At 41.8% G+C, this 19,610-nt stretch overlaps 1 protein-coding gene across 1 annotated transcript in view; it reads right to left on the reverse strand.

Moving 5' to 3' along the window:
* Window positions 1-19,610, reverse strand: part of LOC134565740 (ubiquinol-cytochrome-c reductase complex assembly factor 1) — a 216,431-nt gene that overhangs the window by 139,612 nt on the left and 57,209 nt on the right. Inside the window, exons 5-6 of the mRNA XM_063425387.1 lie at window positions 11,266-11,338; window positions 8,047-8,104 (exon numbers count right to left, since the gene is read on the reverse strand). Of these exons, the coding sequence (XP_063281457.1) occupies window positions 8,047-8,104; window positions 11,266-11,338 (131 nt within the window). The remainder of the gene's footprint in view (window positions 1-8,046; window positions 8,105-11,265; window positions 11,339-19,610) is intronic.

The following is a 19,610-nucleotide window of genomic DNA, read 5'->3' on the forward strand; positions in this document are numbered from 1 at the left end:
AGTGTGTGTGTGTGTGTGTGTGTAATGAGTGCAGTGTGTGTGTGTGTGTGTGTGTGTAATGAATGCCGTGTGTGTATGAGTGCAGTGTGTGTGTGTAATGCGTGCAGTGTGTGTGTGTATGAGTATGTGATGCAGAGCCTTGGTGGGGGGGTGGGCATTTTTATTATTATTTTTATAATATTTTTTTATATTATTTTAATATTTTTTTAATATTATTATTAATATTATTTTTTTAATATATCTATTATTCACATTTGAATGTTATTTATTTTCGTCCCCCCTCCCTGCTTGATACATGGCAGGGAGGGGGGCTCTCACTCCCTGGCGGTCCAGTGGATGGGCTGTTTTGGAGGGGGCTGGCAGAGAGCATTTACTTACCTTTACAGCAGCTCCTGTCAGCTCCCTTCTCTCTTCTGCGTTCCGGTCAGCTCCCTCTGCAAGTCTCGCGGTGTGAGTGCCGCGCGGAGCTCTGACCCCGCGGCTCTAGCGGGACTTGCAGAGGGAGCTGACCGGAACGCAGGAGAGACAACAGCTCTCTGCCAGCCACCAACAGCCCCTTGTCTGTATTATGGCAATGTAAGTTGCCATAATACAGACACTCACTCGGGTATAAGACGAGTGGGGTTTTTTCAGCACAAAAAATTAGATAAACTCCTAAATCTTTTAATGGTTTTCTATATTATTGGTTTTAAATAGTGTATTTTATATAATAAATTATCTTTGGCTATATATTTGTGCCACTATCTTTTTACACACTATTTTAATTTCTCCTGGAATTCTACTCAACTACGTAATCCTAAAGTGGGGATTATACCACCAACGCTACTTCCAGAGTGCAGTGTGGTCTGCATTCTATTTGTGAGTATATTTTATTTTATTTTATCTACAGTCACATCATATTATCAGAGAGCACTATTTGCTGTTTTTATTTTCTTCTTCTCCTGAGAATTGAATATTATCACCCCCTGGAGGACAAGCATTGACATATCCTACAAGCGGGATTGTTCCGCTGTGTGCCTGTTATACCTGAGCTGGCCATAGCTCATGCAAATGTGAGTGTAATACCTAACTTTTATTTTATGTAATATTTACTTTATACACTCCTCTCACGATTGGTCCTCTTTTTTTTTGTGTCTTCCATATCACGAGGCGCGGAGGAGGAGGGAGCCGACAGGAGCTGCAGGAGAGCTAATAGCTTCCTGCCAGCCCCCCTCCACTGAACTGCCAATGCCACTGGACCACGAGGGAGTGAGAGCCCCCCTCCCTGCCATGTATCAAGCAGGGAGGGGGGACAAAAAAATATAAATAAAATAATATTTAAAAAATAATAATATAATATAACATAAAAAATTTATCAAAATAATAATTAGAAAAAAATAATAAAAATGCCCATCCCCCACCAAGGCTCTGCACCACATACACAAACACACACTGCACTCTCATACACACACACTGTAAATAAATATTCAATTAATATTTTTTTTAGGATCTAATTTTATTTAGAAATTTACCAGTAGCTGCTGCATTTCCCACCCTAGTCTTATACTCGAGTCAATAAGTTTTCCCAGTTTTTTGGGAAAAAATTAGGGGCCTCGTCTTATATTCGGGTCGGCTTATACTCGAGTATATACGGTAAGCTTTGTGGACTTTCGAGGAAAAAGGAAAAATCTCTGTCTTGGGGGTGTTGAACTCTCCATATATCAAATAGATTATAATCGACTAGAATTTCCTGGAAAGATCTACCTTTTCTTATCCCTTCTCGTATGTATCCAGTGGAAGCCTTCTGGTTTGTTTTATCCATTTTTACATCCACCACTACATTCATATCCCCTGCTATTAGGATTTTACCCTTTCAGAATTTTAGTTACTTTTAGTAGCATTTTCTTTAAAAAAGCGCTGAGTGTGTTTGGGGCGTATATGTTGACCAATCTATATATACTTTCGTTAATTTTACACACGATAATATCTTGCCTTCTGTATCTTTTTGTTCTAATATCAATTCAAATTTCATTCGATCAGAAATTAGTATTGCTACTCCCCTCTTTTTTTGATTAAAGTTGGAAGTGAATAAAACTGGGTATTTATTAAATCTCCATCTTTGAATATCACCTTCCCTCCAGTGAGTCTCCTGGACAAAACATGTCTACTTTCTCTTTTATAAATGTATCATAAAGGAATCCCTTTTTCTGAAAAGAGTTTAGGCCCTGGGAGTTTATTGATAGCATCTTAATAGTCATCTAGGACTATAGCTGCTAGATAAATTCTGATATAGTAATGTCGGCCTCAGGCGCTCCACCCCCTCCCCTCCCCAGATGGTGGCCCAACTTCACACATACATACATACATAGCACAACCTTTCATTCCTCAGTCCTAGTAAATCCTAGGCCAGTGATGGCTAACCTTGACACCATACATGGTTTCTGGACTCCATTTCCCATGATGCTCAGCTAGCTTTTAGAGTCTAAAAGTTAGCTGAGCATCATGGGAAATGTAGTCCAGAAACTATTTGTGGTGTCAAGGTTAGCCATCAATGTTCTAGGCTAATCCCTAGCAATAAAGAAGTGTATTCTAAATCTAAAGCTAGGTTAAAGTTACTAAGTCCCTCCATAAGTGTGACTCCATAGTACAGCATATTATGTGTTTCCATCTGTGTACTAAACTTTACATTTTTGGCATATTAGTATTTATATTGGAAAGAAACCAGATATTCATAGTCTCATATATAAGTTTATTTTATAGTTATATTAAAATACATTTGAGTTAAAATTAAATTGAGGTAGATGGAACTTGGAAATGTTTCTTTTCTTTTCTCTCTCGTTTGCCCCCTTTTCCTTCCTTTTTTTCCCCTTACCCTATTTTTGAAGACTTAATGCGAAGGTAGAAAGAGGGCTTTAAATTTGAAGATAAATATATCTAATATCTTTAATCTTTAAGAGAAGATTTATATTGTAAAATACAAGAGTGTGATGTCTTCAAAGAGAAAAAAAACTTGATTTAATCTAATTATAATTCTCAATATATGGTTTGAATTTTGGTTGGGAAAAAAAAGGGAAGAATCCCAATTCTAGCCATTGGGGTAATAGATCATGTGTATTTTTAAATATGACTAAATTATAGTTGGTTGACTCAATTTTAGTATGAGAAAAGGTAACCTTATCCTTATGTGCACCTTTTATTTTATGCCTTTATTCCTTATATCCTCAACTGCTATCTATAATAATAAAATATTAGAAACATTCCTTGTTACGTTAATTTTACAGTGTTAACTCCCATGACATTTTTCTTAATAATTTATTTAAATTCCATTCTATTATTCAAACCCCCTATATAAGTTCCCATTTGTGATTGTAATGTGTAATTTTTAACGTGCATTTTATATTTATAAGCTTAATGTGTACTACTGCGAATGTGTCCATACCTAGTGAATTTAAGGGTTAAGAGCTGTGAGATTGGTTGTGCAGTATTCTTAATCACCCCATTTTCTCCTTATATTATCCCTTCCTTTTCATTTCCCTATTATATTCCCCCCTTCTTCTGCTCTCCCTTTCTTTCAAGTTGTGTGTTTTCTCTTTCCCCCTCTCTCTTACTTTTATCTTTTCTTTACTCCTTTGTTTTCCCCTCCATTTTTTTTCCATTTGCCTTCTCATTCTTTAAATCTTTATCACATCTGTTATTCTTTCCCTCCCCCCTTTTTACTTAATACATCTCCTCTATTTCTGTTTCTTCCTCTAGTTTGTATTCCTTCTATATATTTAATTCCATTTAGTTTCACTCTTAATACATTTTCTCCTATAGCTATCAGTTTCTTCCCCTTTATTCTGCATCCATGAAATATATTTTATAATGGGATGTATTTTTGATTAGATCTATAAAAGGATATTTTGGCATAACAGTTATCTCCATAGATATCAAACATTTAGAAAGAAAGGGGGCCCATTTGTATGAATATTTCTATTTCTTAGTAATATGTCTGAAGCGTTTGTGGCTGTTTCTTGTGGGTAGTGCCAAGAGAAAAAGAGGGTTGTACCTTGCTTTAAATCCTAAAGCTCACTGGGGTAGATTTTGTAACCTGAGCATCTATATGACTTATGACTTAAAGGTGATTACCCATTTTAGTTAAATCTTCAGATGGATCATTTATCGTGATGGTTCTATCGCCATAAACAAAAAAAATAAAAAAAAATAAAAATCAGACGTTTAGTGGGAAAGCCCCATTTGTATGGACTATTCTTGTTTCTTAATGTAATGGTCATATCTCTGAATCGTTTTTCAACTATTTCTTATGGCTAGTGAGAGATTGGGGGAGGTGGAGATTGCAAAAAAGTTTGGATCCTGAGGCTTATTGTAATGTATTTTCCTAACCAGGGCGTCTTTTAATGCACAGTTCAGAAATCGCACAATCACATCCCTTGGTTCTGTTGTTTGAATATTATCTGATTTATGGATTCTGTGATATCTCTCAAAGGGAGCTGATCCAATGTCCTGTGGATCTAAGAATTTAGTCATGTATTCCTTTAAGTGCTGCTCTAACTTCTCAGATTTATTCTCCTTGATCAGTCTTCAATATCAGTGGTTCGAATTCCAGTTGCGTTACCTGATTCTTTAAGATAGAATTCTGAGTTTGGAGAAATGTAATTTCATCCTGTGTGTCTTTTAAGGCGCCATCTTGCGTTATTACTTTCTGCTTTGAATCCAGTACCTCCAACTTTAAGTCAGATATATGGGACTTAAAGTAATTTGGGATTTTTTCATACAATTCTTCTAATGCATCAAGTAGGATTTCCTGAGACAGTTTTTTTTTTTTTTTTTTTTTTTAATGGACTGGGTTTTTCTTTTCTATCTGTATGGAGGAAGTTGAAGTCTCTAGTTGATTAGAAGAAATCAATCTTCTAGTTTGTTCTTTGTGAGGTGCTGTATTTGATTTAGGTGAAAAAAGTGTACTTGTTGCACTGGTTTTAGTTTTTTAGGTTTTATCAGGTCTGTCCATCTCGTACGTTTTCTCTTTTTGGAGGCCAATTTTCTTTTTTTTCAATAGGCTAAGATATGATTAACTGGTCAGCTAATTAAAGTTTCACACTACTCCCTTGGTTCTTCTATATGAGGCAGGATTTGAGAGTGGTTTATTTATATTTATATATGGTTTAAATATTCTTTTTTTTCCCTCTTTTGACTACTTTTTACTGTATATACTCGAGTATAAGTCGACCCGAATAGTCGAGACCCCTAATTTTACCGCAAAAAAATGGGAAAATGTATTGACTCGAGTATAAGACTAGGGTAGGAAATGCAGCAGCTACTGGTAAATTTCTAAATAAAATGATATCCCAAAAAAATTATATTAATTGCATGCAGTGTGTGTGTGTATGCAGTGTGTGTGATGCATGAATGCAGTGTGTGTGTGTGTGTGTGTGTGTGTGTGTGTGATGCAGAGCCTTGGTGGGGGATGGGCATTTTATTATTATTTTTTAATTATTATTCTTTGAATATTTTTTTGTTATATTTTTAATATTTTATTTTTACATTATTATTTTTAAAAAATATTATTAATATTTTTATGTTTTATTTAAATTTGTATGTTATTTTTTTTTTCGTCCTCCTCCCTGCTTGCTAGCTGGCCAGGGAGGGGTGCTGGCATGAAGCTGTTACTTACCTTCACAGCAGCTCCTGTCAGCTCCCTTCTCTCTCCTCCGGTCTGGTCAGCTCCCACTGTAAGTCTCGCGTCCGCGAGAGTTACAGTGGGAGCTGCACGGACCGGAGGAGAGAGAAGGGAGCTGACAGGAGCTGGAGAAAACGTAAGTAACAGCTTCCTGCCAGCCCCCAACAGGACCTGGTATGTATTAGGGCAATGTAAGTTGCCATAATACAGACAATTGACTCGAGTATAAGTCGAGTTAGGGTTTTTCAGCACAAAAAAATGTGCTGAAAAACTAGACTTATACTCTAGTATATACAGTAATTTTCTTTTTTTACCCCTTTTCTTTTCTCCCCCTCTTTTGTTCCTCCCCCCCTAAATTCCTGCTTTGCTTTCCTTACATTAATATTTAATTAACCTTTTCTTTACTCCCCTGAATTCTTTCTTCCCCCATTTTATTAAAGTTTGTGTGTTTCACAAGATTATCGGTTTGTGTTTTATCTATCTTCAGGCAACTGTTCCCCCTCACCCAGCCTATTTCCACCCCTCCAACAGTCCTTGTTAAACAATATGAATGATCTTAGAGTTTTTAAATAATTTTTTTGCGTTTGTTATCTTTTTTTTTTCCCCTGCCTGTGCTTCTGGCCATTCTGCCTGGGTCCGAATCCAAAACCACCTCCAGCAGCGCTCTGAAAGCTTCAGCTCAAGCACCCACCTTCTGCCTCCTGTGTAAGCTGCTCCTGTCCTCCTCCTCACAAACGCAATCAGCTTACCTTCCTTCTCCTTCACTACCTTCAGCGATAGCCTCTCTTAAGCCATGCTTCCTTCCGACCGCGTCCTCTATTCGTGCTCGTGCTTGCGTGTCTGCAACGGAACTCAACGTCCTACTCATCTCCCACCCCTCCACCACTCGGAGGTATTTCAGTATTGCTAAATGTGACAAGGAAGCTGTGGAAGCTGAGTAGGAGAAAACGGCGGCCATCTTGTTCGCATGAATGGAGGCAGCGGTACTTGGTCGTCGAGTGTATGGACCAAAATCGGACACTCGACTTACCGAACAATGGTCAAACTTTGCGAATGCCTGCTTCCTTTCACCAACCAGCCAGGGGAGCGCTATTCGGTAGTTTTGTTCCCACGAACTAGGGGAACAAACACTACTATGAGCCAAGGGTTACTCCAAATTCTTGGTGTGACTGATGGGTCCGAAGAATGATTCTTCTTTGCAAGGCATTGAGCTTTTGTATGGGGTTGTTTTGTATGGGGTTGTTTTTAATCTAGGTTGATAAAGGCCTCTGTGTAGGCCGAAACATTGCACTTTTTGTTCCAATAAACCTGCCTTCCTGCAGCAATCCTGAGTGCCTGGACCCAATTTATTTTATCTACTAAACTGTTTTTTGCCAACCCTGGCCCTGATAAGCACCTGGATTCCCAAGCGTGAGCGTGGCAATATGAGCTGGAAGGAGGGAGGGGGATGGTAGTTAGAGCACTAAGGAAACTGCAGGTTTGACTGAGTTCAACAGGTTAGAGCTGCTTGACTAGGTGTTAGTGGACATTTTTTTTATGTGTAGATATTTGCAATCCAAGTGCTCTATGTCCAGAATGTCAGTGGGAGTTAGTTTATAGCAAGTGGACCAGAGGTGTCAAAATTGATAAGATTCTGTCCCAGTGTGGTTAGGAGCTCAACAAGGGGAGAGTATGCAATCTGGTTCAAAATTGTAAACGGTGATTACCTTTGCCAGCAATGGTGACTGTTGGGATTCCCAGATATTCTGCAGGGAAATTCGTACGTAATTTTAAAAATCTGAGTTCAGGACTAGCCCTGTAAAAATTCTGCAATGGATTACCATACAGCCAAGGTCAAAAATATGTTTTCTATCCTTCACAGCTCTTGAGGTTTAGCTGTCCCTTTTGGGGAATTAGATTTTGGTAGCAGAAATTCAGGATGTGCCATAAGATTTGTGGCCCATATTCTTGGGGTTGATGTTGGTGATGGAAACAGGAGTTGGATTGGGAAGTTATTCCCAGCATGGCTTTTAGGGGACGAGTTTCTTGGGGATGGGAGACTAGAGATGACCAGACTAATAGTGTGCTTAAGGTGGAGATAGATTAAATAATTAGTTGAATGAAAGTATGTACAGGGTTTGGCTGCCTGTGTTTGCTGTACCTTGTCAAGTTCAGTTACGGAGGATGCTTGGGTGGTGAGTGTTTTAGCATTATTCCCCTTTGGTGTCTGATGGGTTGGGAGTAGCGCATCCAACCACAGCCTTGCTTGTAAGCCTGGATTTCCGTTTCGAGGCCAGAGGATCGCTAAGCTTGATCAAACCTGGAGTATTGTGGGTTGTGACAAGGCCCATGACTCATATGTCATTTAATGCAGAGCTGGTCAAAAGAATGGCAAAATACTAATTACTCACCACACATGTAACTGCGTCACAAGGAACCAGGAATTTAGTGTATCAGGTAGACTACATTCTGTATAAAAAAAGAGAAACACAAATTAAACAGTTGGTCATCTCACTTTACACTTTAAAGTTTCTAATAAAGCTGGAAAATATGGAAAGAGCACCATACTTAAAGGACAACTGTCAGCTACAAATATTTAAATCTAAAAATTCTTTAATTTAGTATTGAAATAATTTTTTTTTAATTTTTTTTTTTTTTAACCCTTTTATGGACGGTAGAGGAGACTGGGGGCAAAGAGGTGTTAGGCACTACAGTGCACTACAGTGTTCTTTTAAGCCAAATTTCTATTGTATGAATTTATACAGTAACGTCTTACTTCATCCTATTCTCAAAAAAAATTATTGCAGTTCCCATGATATTGTCTCTTTATCATATTCATCTATATTATTTTCCTTAAAAAGTATGGAATGGCAACACAGGAGCGTGTCAAAAAACATTCTACAGTCCAGTGTTAATGTGAAGCACATCAAGCCCCTTTCAGCAGCATGCACTGCATGGCAAAGGAATCTAATATATTTGAAATAATATAGCTGCAGGGCTCGAGTCCTGCAGGAATGCGTGGGAACTGCGTTCCTGCACTTTTTTTTAGTGCAGGAACGCCGTTCCCGTTTATGGTCCTGCAGGCACGCAGGGGGCGGCAAAAAATGCCGCCCCCAAATGTCCCCGTGTTACCCCTGTCATGGGGGGCCCAAGAGGTGGCCTAATGGCCACTTGATGGACCCCCCCAGCCGGCTCTTGTCTCTCTCTGTCAGCCGCGGCGAGGGAGCTGTTTTCTCTCTGCTCCCTCTCGCCGCGCAGGCTGTCTGCTGATGCCGGGAGCCGGAAATGACATCATATTCCGGCTCCCGGCATCAGCAAACGGCGCGCGGCGAGAGGGAGCAGAGAGAACACAGCTCCCTCGCCGCGGCTGACAGAGAGAGACAAGAGCCAGCCGCACTGAAGCCCCATTGGACCCCAGGGACAGGTCCACGCCAGCTCTCCAGGTAGGGAGGCTGGGTGGACATTTTTAAATTTTTAAAAAAACATACAAATAATTTTTGTGTGTGTGTGTCTGTGAGTGTGTATGTGTGTCTGTGAGTGTGTGTGTGTGTCTGTGAGTGTGTGTGTGTGTCTGTGAGTGTGTGTGTGTCTGTGAGTGTGTGTGTGTCTGTGAGTGTGTGTGTCTGTGAGTGTGTGTGAGTGTGTGTGTCTGTGAGTGTGTGTGAGTGTGTGTGTCTGTGAGTGTGTGTGTCTGTGAGTGTGTGTCTGTGAGTGTGTGTCTGTGAGTGTGTGTCTGTGAGTGTGTGTCTGTGAGTGTATGTGCGTGTGTGTGTGTGTGTCTGTGAGTGTGTGTGTGTATGTGTCTGGGAGTGTGTGTGTGTGTCTGTGAGTGTGTCTGTGAGTGGATGTGTGATTGTGTGTGTGTGTGTGTCTGTGAGTGTGTGTGTGTGTCTGTGAGTGTGTGTGTGTGTGTGTCTGTGAGTGTGTCTGTGAGTGGATGTGTGATTGTGTGTGTGTGTGTCTGTGAGTGTGTGTGTCTGTGAGTGTGTCTGTGAGTGTGTGTGTCTGTGAGTGTGTGTGTCTGTGAGTGTGTGTGTCTGTGAGTGTGTGTGTCTGTGAGTGTGTCTGTGAGTGTGTCTGTGAGTGTGTGTATGTGAGTGTATGTGTGTGTCTGGGAGTGTGTGTGTGTCTGTGTGTGTCTGGGAGTGTGTGTGTGTGTGAGTGTGTGTATGTGTCTGGGAGTGTGTGTGTGTGTGGGAGTGTGTGTGTGTCTGAGTGTATGTGTGTGTGTGTGTGTGTGTATGTCTGTGTCTGTGGGTGTGAGTGTGTGTGTGTGTCTGTGAGTATGTGTGTCTGTCTGGGAGTGTGTGTGTGTATGTGTCTGGGAGTGTGTGTGTGTATGTGTCTGGGAGTGTGTGTGTGTATGTGTCTGGGAGTGTGTGTGTGTGTGTATGTGTCTGGGAGTGTGTGTGTGTGTATGTGTCTGGGAGTGTGTGTGTGTGTATGTGTCTGGGAGTGTGTGTCTGGGAGTGTGTGTCTGGGAGTGTGTGTGTGTGAGTGTGTGTCTGTGAGTGGATGAGTGTGTGAGTGTATGTGTGTGTGCCTGTGTATGTGTCTGTGAGTGTATGTGTGTGTGCCTGTGTATGTGTCTGTGAGTGTATGTGTGTGTGCCTGTGTATGTGTCTGTGAGTGTACGTGTGTGTCTGAGTATGTATGTATGTGTGTGTGTACGTGTGTGTCTGTGAGTATGTGAGTGTGTCTGTGAGTGTGTCTGTGAGTGTGTCTGTGAGTGTGTCTGTGAGTGTGTCTGTGAGTGTGTCTGTGAGTGTGTCTGTGAGTGTGTCTGTGAGTGTGTCTGTGAGTGTGTCTGTGAGTGTGTCTGTGAGTGTGTCTGTGAGTGTGTCTGTGAGTGTGTCTGTGAGTGTGTCTGTGAGTGTGTCTGTGAGTGTATGTGTTTATATATGCATGCAAGTTTTGTTTTTTTCTGGTGGTGGGGTCAGGGTGGAACTCGAGTGAGTTCCCACACTTTATTCCCCAGGACTTGACCCCTGTATAGCTGGAGGTTCTGAACAGAGTAACGGTCATGTGGCAGGAGAGGGGATTATGAGAATGTAAGTGGCAGATAAGAAGGTATGGAAGTATACGAAAAGCGACATAAGGGAAAAAAAGGACATGGGAGAAAGGTGGAAACAAGTAACATGAGAAAGTCCGATAATACTGATGTGAAGAGGGTCTGGGGAGACCTGCTATGGAAGAGAGAAGTGGATGGAAGGCTGAAAGGTAAAGCATGCAAATGTGAAAAGAAAGAAAGAAAACTTTAACATGGCATTAAATTAAAAGGTGAGATGAGGATGGAGGAATGATGCAGAAATCTGAAATAAAAAGTAAAAGGAATAAAATTGTAACACTGCAAAATCAGAGTGGGATGTTTTAATCAAGGGAGGGTAAGGTTTTTTGTTTTATATTTTGTATTAAGTTTATGCCCTTTATATTAAAGGAGTAACTTTGACATTCACTGCAAGGTGAATATCTATGTGTAATAATAAGGAAGAGTACAAAATGTATAGTTTCTTTGGATGTCTCACATTTCCCCAGCATGTTCCCCCTCCCGTTCCTTGATGTCATGTTTACTTTCTAATTCTGAATAAAATAAATATGTTTTCTTCTGATGCTAAGGAAAGTGTACTTACTTTCAAAGAACTCATCATAATCTATTCTGTCCACACAGCATGTATACATGCGCAAGGCAGCAATTTTAATTTTCTGCAAAACAAAATAATACACAAAGTAATAAACAACTGCAAACTCAACATCAACACAACACAACAATATGAAGAGAGTCATTCTCAGATGGTCGCAGATATGATATCCACCTTTTAATATTAATAATAAATTCAAATAACTTTGAAGCCACAGTTGAATTCATAAATCTTTATTCAGACACCACAAGTAACTTGGATCTTTGTCAAGCCTAGTTCTCACATAAAACAACAATAGTGTTTCTAACAGGTGCGTAAATTAACAAAGTGCAGGTAAATACGTTGCCTGACAGATATTTATATACAAAATTCAATCATTTTTCACCAACATTAACACTAAATATTCTTACATGCTTTTTTTTTTTTTTTTTTTTCATTTTTCTTTTCAAGAATTGGGGCAGAGTTTGGTGTTGTTTTTACTTTTTTTTTTAGAAATGTACATGTGTTTGCATGTTAGAAGGAAATTTTAATCAAGCTGAATACATATATCGCCTAGTGAAGTAAAATGAATTGTAATGTTTACCACACAAGCTGGATTATTGTTGGATGTATTGAGCTTACAGGTCTATAGTTTGCTAGTTTTATAAAAATATTTGGTTTCATCTGAATGCCATAAGCCTTAAAAGGACACTACACTACCCAAATAAATAAAAATAAAAAAACAAAAATCACTGTCTAGTAGATACACCACCAATAAAAACATGCATGCAAAAGTAGCAGAGCAGAGAAGCCCTCCACTTCCTCAACCCACACATTCTGTGACTGTCCAATCACATACTTCCCAATGCAGCACATTGAGAAGTCTTTGCAAGTGCTCTGAGCAATTGCCTGCCTCTTTCAGTTTATCTCCACTGAGCTTAACATCCAGGTAGTAACAGGACTGACTGTCTGGTTGAGAGCCAAATGGTATAACAAGGTTAATTTTAAAATGGTCAATAACTATTGAAATCTGGACTTTTTTGAAAAATGGAAAACAGAAGAAAACACACCCTTCAGACCCTTAAAGCACTTCAGCTTGTTGAAGTGCTTTATATGTGGAATGCCCCTTTAATTCTGGCAAAGTCAACTTAGGCTTTCACACTGAGGTGATAAAGACTAAATGTAACCAAATTGTCAGGTATGTTGGTTAGTTTGCTTGTGGGCTTTTGAACACAACCTATTTAACCTTCGTAGTCAGTAGTAAAGTTATTAGTGTGTTCGTAAATACCACGAGGAGTTGGTGGACAAGTTGAGCAGTAATGGTTAGGGAATAGGATAGGAGGGGTTTAGGTAAAGTGTTAAATGAACACTTCACAAAAAAAAAATTTTTTTATATATATATATATATATATATAATAAATAATTCAACCATTTACTAGAAAAACACCAAAAGAAAATGAACTTATAATTTTTTGGCACTTTGTTAGTTGAGTGGGGGGAAAAGCTAGCTTAGATTAACTACAAATCTAGTTTATGCACCCGATACAAGTCATCTCCACTTTCTCCGGTAAAGACCAAAATCAACACGTTTATGAAACGAAAGCATACTGAAATGCTTTTGATGCATGTAATGAGGAGTTACCGTAGTTGCTCATTTATGACCAGTTCCTATTATATGTGTTAACAGGAAAATAGAGGTAATGGAGGACCCTGATCAACAAGCTGACAAACCACATGAAGTTTACATAAGGGCCATGGAACCAGAAAAAAAAAAAATCTGCTGAATGACCTGCACTAGTTTGGTGGATCCTTTAGTCCCCATTCAATCATAATTATTAGAACCACAGTAACCAACCTGTTAGTCTCAGACAATAATCAAAATTAGTCATTTTGCTTTTTACCAATCTACACCAGTTTTCATTGAACAGAGTAATACTAAAAGCTAAACTCCAGAACATACTTTTCTGAAAGAAAACAAATTAGTGTATTATGTCACACTTGTTACAACTGCAGAAGAACAGAACTGGTATCACACCTGTGAAGAACTCCCTCAGACTAACTCTCTCCCTGTTGGCGACTTCCTTAAACTGTGGGGTAATCTTGGTGTCATGTGCCCCAAAAGAACTGTATTCCCCTGGCACTGCACCTTCCCTCTCCCGAACACTACCTGAAAGGACCTGTCCTTGGCAATTATTCGGTTTTAACGTACAGCCAAATGTCCCCAGCGACACTCTGCCATCTCCTACCTGGAACTATAGTCGGCCACTCTACCTTCTCCTCCCGGTCTATCCAGTCGCTTGTTTTATATCCCTTTCCAACTTGTCAGGAGAGTTCTAATTAGAGGGAAGGTACTATAGACTATGAGGAACAAACACTACCTAAGAGCCAGAGGGAGCCCCTGTTTATTTGACCACAGGAACTCCCATTTGACCATCCAAGTTCCCTTTTACCCTGGAACAATTTGGGCTTCGCCCAAGTGTGCGGCCAGTCAAAACCCTGGTGGCGATAGGACAATTCCTAATGGATCCGGGCGCTATTTGATCAACTTGGGTTCTCGGACAAGAGGTATCCGGGGATGTAGGACATGTGGGGTTCCTGTGTGTTTTGTTTGTAGTTTAGGGTGTTTTTATGTTTTATATGTTGTACATCTCATGCCTGGGAGATTATTAGTTTTAGCAAACTCACTTATCTACCAGACACAGAGAAGCCTGGGCGGGTTCACTTTTTTATGAATAGAGACCCTATGCTGGGGGTCGGGTATATAACCTGGTAACTTGGCCTAATAAAACTAGATGTTTGTACCCTTCATCAAGTCTCAACTGATGTTTAGGTATACCGGAGATGTAGCGGAAGAGCCTAGTGTGATGAAATTTCGGTGAAATTTAAATTTAGTAGGCTGAGATTTCCACGTGGCATATGTGTATGTTGTATCGGTTAGTTAGTTACACGTAACTAAGATACTGTCATCAATGTACTGAGCATGTGCAGGAATGCAGGAACTGAAATTACACTCCTTTATCCTTTGTTTCGGATCAGCCATGTGGTCTGACCGGATGAGCAAGTCCAGACTCTGTTCGTTGATTGGTTAAGGGTACGTGCGGGTGGAGCGATTAATGGGAGAAGTTATAGTTCTATAAAAAGCATGTACTCCATGTATTTGTCCCTCAGACATGTTTTGGAACGTTAGTTCATCTGTTAATAGAGACTTCTTACTTCCTGAAAACTTGCATCCATCTCTCTGTGTCTGGCTTCTGCAAGTTTACTCGGTTACATCTTTGGTGCATTGGGTCCGGGAACCTCATCGCACGGAAGCTGGCGCAGAGATTTGAGACGGTAAACCTTTTACCAATGTTCTCTACGGCAGCACCCCTGAACTTCTGCGTGGACATCCCGTCATCTCGGCGCCACTGGGCTACTTCACCCAGGAGATCATCGGCCTTTACGTAGTAAGTACCGGGGTGCTCCATCGATGAGTGCCCAGGTTCAGGAACGGAGAGGTAAGATTGATACCGTTAGAGCGGTAGGCCCACAAGGGGTTTTATATTTGGAACCGGTTATTGGATTGCCCCCTCCCTCTAGAGGGAAGAAGCGAAGGCGCAACGCTTATCTGGAAATTAGACGCTATGTAGTCAGCCCGTCTAATATAGGTGGTTTGGGTCAGGCTAAATATTGGTGTAAATAGTTTATGCCGGACACTGGTGTCCTGTCTTGACTAGCGTGTCTAGGTGTAAATTTCGGTTGCTAGGTCGGGGAGGCCGGCGAGACTTTGGTGTACATTCCGTCTGCTAGTCCTCAACCTATCTTGGCCAAGTGTGCTTGGTTGTAAATTCAGCCACTAGACTAGAGTAGATAGTAGACTAGAGTAGACTAAATGGGTACTGTTGTAAATTCCGCCCAGTAGTTCGCTATATGTGGTGCTCGGGCAGCGTAGACGAACCGAATCCTGGTGTAAATAGTTTGATAGTTCTCGAGGTGCTGGCCAATTAGAATAGTTGGGATTATTGTAAATGTTGTTAAATATACTGTAGTTGGTGAATTGTATGTCCTGCTAGAAAGCTTGAGCTCTGCCGTCTAGTGGGAGTGTAATTTGTGTGTATACTGTATAATAGCGCACGGTATTATAACCATTAACATGTACTATAAGTACTGACATTGTGTAAAAATGACTAAAAACTGTTGTCTTATGTTATATGTGTAACACCATAACTGTTACTAACTGATCTGTGACTTTAAAACTGTATTATAACCACTTGCTAACTGTACCATAACCACTCATTGTAAAGATGAGGTTACTAGAATGTGATATAGTCGGTTAGTTAAAAGTTGATTTATAGTGTGGATAATTGTAGGGTTTGATTTATGGTACAGAGATAAGTATCTAGTGTTTGGTAAATCTTTGTGAGTGAGACGTTGTGATATCACTGTATGTACGAGAATTCTCTGCGTGTTTTCGTGTGTGTGTGTGTTTGGCCTAGCAACTGTGCCACGTGGTGCTGTTGCCAGGGAAACAAGTGTGATCGTTGGAAGTGTGTTTGGGGTATTGTGTTTCTTTGTATTAGACGCTCCGTTGCCAGTATGGGTGCGTCTGACTCAAAGATTGTTGATCCCTTGTCGTATGTTGAAAAACTTTGCAAAGGGATATAAAGTTTGTGATTTTGGGGTGAAATTATCCCCAAAGCGTTTGACTACATTATGTAGTAGAGAGTGTCCTATCTTGGTGACCGCATGGCCTCCACGTGGTTGTCTTGATATAACTCTGGTACAACGTGTGCACGCGGCTGTATCTAGTAGGCCTGAATTTTATGATCAGTTTCCGTATATTGATTGTTGGAAACAGATTGTGGAAGAATTGCCTAAATAGAGTAAGGTATGCCATGAGGAGCAATGTCGCCTCATGGTGGCCAGGACGCACCTGTCCATCAGGGCCGCAACCCCGCCCATTTTAGACTCTCCCTCTGAGTCTGAAGGTTAGAGGAGGTGCTGCTGGTGTTGCCACTCCCCCTTTCCAATTGTCCGTGCCCACTCATTCATCTAGTTTAGAGCCCAGCCCACTTGCCCTGAGTCCTCCACTTCCGGTACCTACCTCCACTAGTTCTATATATCCGGAATTAACGTCACTTCTGGACCCTGGTCAGGCTCCTCCCAACCCGGCCCGCAACATCCTGTTGACTGAACTTCCGCCCGGTAAAATTAACCCGCCTCACTCTCCATACCTTACTACCCCTAGACTGGAACTTACTATAAAACAGCCTCACCGAAGTCCCATATTAACCCGATAGATGACTGGTACCCTTCAACCCCGTCATTACCAAATGCCCTTCCGACTTACACCGGGCCCAACACACGTTGATGAAAATGGCCAAGTACAACAGGCAGATCCAGTGTTTGTCTATGTCCCCTTCACCACAACTGATCTATTTAATTGGAAGACTCATAACTCTTCGTATACCGACAAACCTCAAGTCATGACAGATTTGGTTACCTCTATTATACAAAACACACAATCCCACCTGGGCCGATTGCCAAAAGGAAAGGACCCGGATTAATCAAGCGGCTATTAAAGCGCTTGAGGAAACGGCCCGTACTCAAAATCAGTCAAATCCAGCTGCATGGGCTGCAGCCCATTATCCAAATGTTGATCCAAATTGGAATGTGAATGGTGCAGACATATCGGGAAGCCATTATTGCTGGCATGAAGGCAGGAGGGAAGAAGGAAATCAATATGTCAAAGACGGCTGAGGTGTAGCAAAAGGTTGATGAGTCACCTAGTGCCTTTTATGAAAGACTATTGGAGTCATAAAGATTGTATACTCCTCTTAATCCAGAGGCCCCTGAGAATTCTCGAATGATTAACTCAGCATTTGTCAGCCAGGCCCAAGGTGATATTAAAAGAAAATTGCAAGGCGGAGCCTGGCAGCCATCCTGTTCAGACGCCATCTAAACTTGCTCTCCCATAGCCAGAAACAATCCGTCGAATATCCCCTACACCAAGCACCATCAAGCAGCGAAAAATACCTGACGTTGATCAGCGTTCCTTGCTGCATCGATTGATGCCTTTTTTCCAACCACCCAAGCAGCACAGGCAACGGCGCAAATCCGCGGCCTACCGCGCATCGCCCATCCAGAGCCTGGAGGCCTACCTTGACGGAAGCCTACTCGGGTACCACGCACCCAACCTGAACCCTGACACCACGGGTATGGGCCGCCGATCAAACAAACCTGCAACAAGCGCGACCACACAAGCCAGGGATATTGGCGAGATGTGGCTCCGACCGGTGCAAACCGAAACGGCGCGCACCACACACCGCCCTCCTCCCGGGCAACCGTCCGAGCCTGACCGCGAGGAGCCGAATACAAACAGGACTCCCCTGGCGGAGCACACACCGCCGCAAGAGGCCCAGGACGACTCGGCCCCCACGACTAAAGGCGATTTGAAAACCCTCTGGACCAACATACAACAGCTGCTGGCGGCTGATGTCGCTATAGTCAAAAAAGACATACAGTCGGTCACAGAGAGAGTGACAACAGTGGAAGCTGACATTACCACCGTACAGGACACAGTGTCCACCCTCCAGGACTCGATTCAACGCCTACAGGCAGAGCAACATGTACTCGCCGGCCAAATTAGGTCATTGGAAGACAAACAACGCCGGAATCATATCAAAATCCGGGGCATCCCAAACGCTGTCACGACTGAGGAACTGCCGCATTATGTAAGGCGGCTACTTACAACACTGCTAGCCGCTAAAAAGATAACCCCGGACGGGATTTACAGAGTGACCAGCTCTACCCGCATACCACCCAACATGCCAAGGGATGTTATCCTGCGCCTGGCGACAACATCAGACAAGATCCAAATAATGATCGCTATAAAAGGCAAAACACCTCTGGCCTTTGAGGGCTCTCAGCTCTCTTTTTTCCAGGATGTCACAAGAGCCACATTATTAAGGAGAAAGTCATTCGAACCTGTGACAACGTCCCTGCGCAAGGCCGGCATCGCTTACAGATGGGGAAACACGGGCGCACTACTTGTCCACCACAACGGGACAGCACACCATCTCACAACCCCAACCGGAGCGCCCACCTTCCTGCGGACACTGGGACTACAACCCCCACAACTCACCTCCATGACCGCGAGCCAACCAGAAAGCTGGGAACAGGACGACGGCTCCACACACGACCAATCAACCACCGAGTCACCGACACCTACCACCTGACCCCGACCAGGGACTGAAACCAGGGGCAACATTCACTACAGAGCAGGGACTGCCAGTGTGAGGACTCACACCCGTGACTTTGTCCCCATATAAATGGCACCGCTGCATCTCCCTGGTTTTCTTTTTCTTCCTCTTATTTTTTCTTATTTTTCCAAGTTCTCTCTTTATCTTAATGTTTTTCATGTTTTGCTGTACTGTATACGAGCCTCGGTGCTCCCATGCAATTATTCTTTCTTTACCTTACAATTATAATCCATATGTATTGGCTCAGCACGTATTCATCCTCTACACATATGTCACTAAGGCACATCTAGACTGCAGCGACACACGATAGAGAGTTTATAGGCGCTTATTGTAGAACCTAGCCACTCCGCCTAACCCCCCCCCCCCCTCATCCCCAGGGTTACAGGGGACACACAAGATGCCACACAGGGTGCATCGCTCTCCGGAACCACTTCCACACTAGACAGACCACGAAAATCTACTATGTTCCGCTAGCGAGCACGCACAGGCATCCAAACCCACATACCTGCACTAACCTGGATTACAGTCATACCACCCACACACCTGGAGTATCCCCAAGGGAAAATAAATACACCCTACCAGACCAACCACAACACTACTCACCCTGGGCATGTCACTATACCTATTTGTTAAGAGAAAATGTGCTTACAAACTTGAAACATGAACGCTAACGCTAAAACATGTACCTGCTTGCTCCCATTTTACAACTATGCTCCGAACTGTACTTTGTAACCATGTACTACCAAGCACAAAAAAATAAAGAATTAAAAAAAAAAAAAAAAAAAAATTGCAAAAGTTAGAGGGATTTGTAGGGATGTCCATATCACAGCTAACGGAGATCGCAAATAAAGTATATATGAATAGGGAAACTGAGATAATGCGGGAGGTAGAACGTAAAATGAGGAAGATGGCAGATATGCTAGCGGTAGCTATCACAAGTGTAGAAAAACATGGAAGGGAAGTGAATAAAGGAGTCGAGAATAGGCTGAGTAAGGGACCTTTAAGTAGGAATCAATGTGTATTTTGTAGAGAGGAAGGACATTGGAAGAATGAGTGTCCACAGAGAGAGTATTATGAAAATAATAGACAAGGAGAGAGAAGAGAACGGGGAGGTTA

Source organism: Pelobates fuscus, chromosome 6 (assembly GCF_036172605.1).
Source record: "Pelobates fuscus isolate aPelFus1 chromosome 6, aPelFus1.pri, whole genome shotgun sequence".
Taxonomy (NCBI): Eukaryota; Metazoa; Chordata; class Amphibia; order Anura; family Pelobatidae; genus Pelobates; species Pelobates fuscus.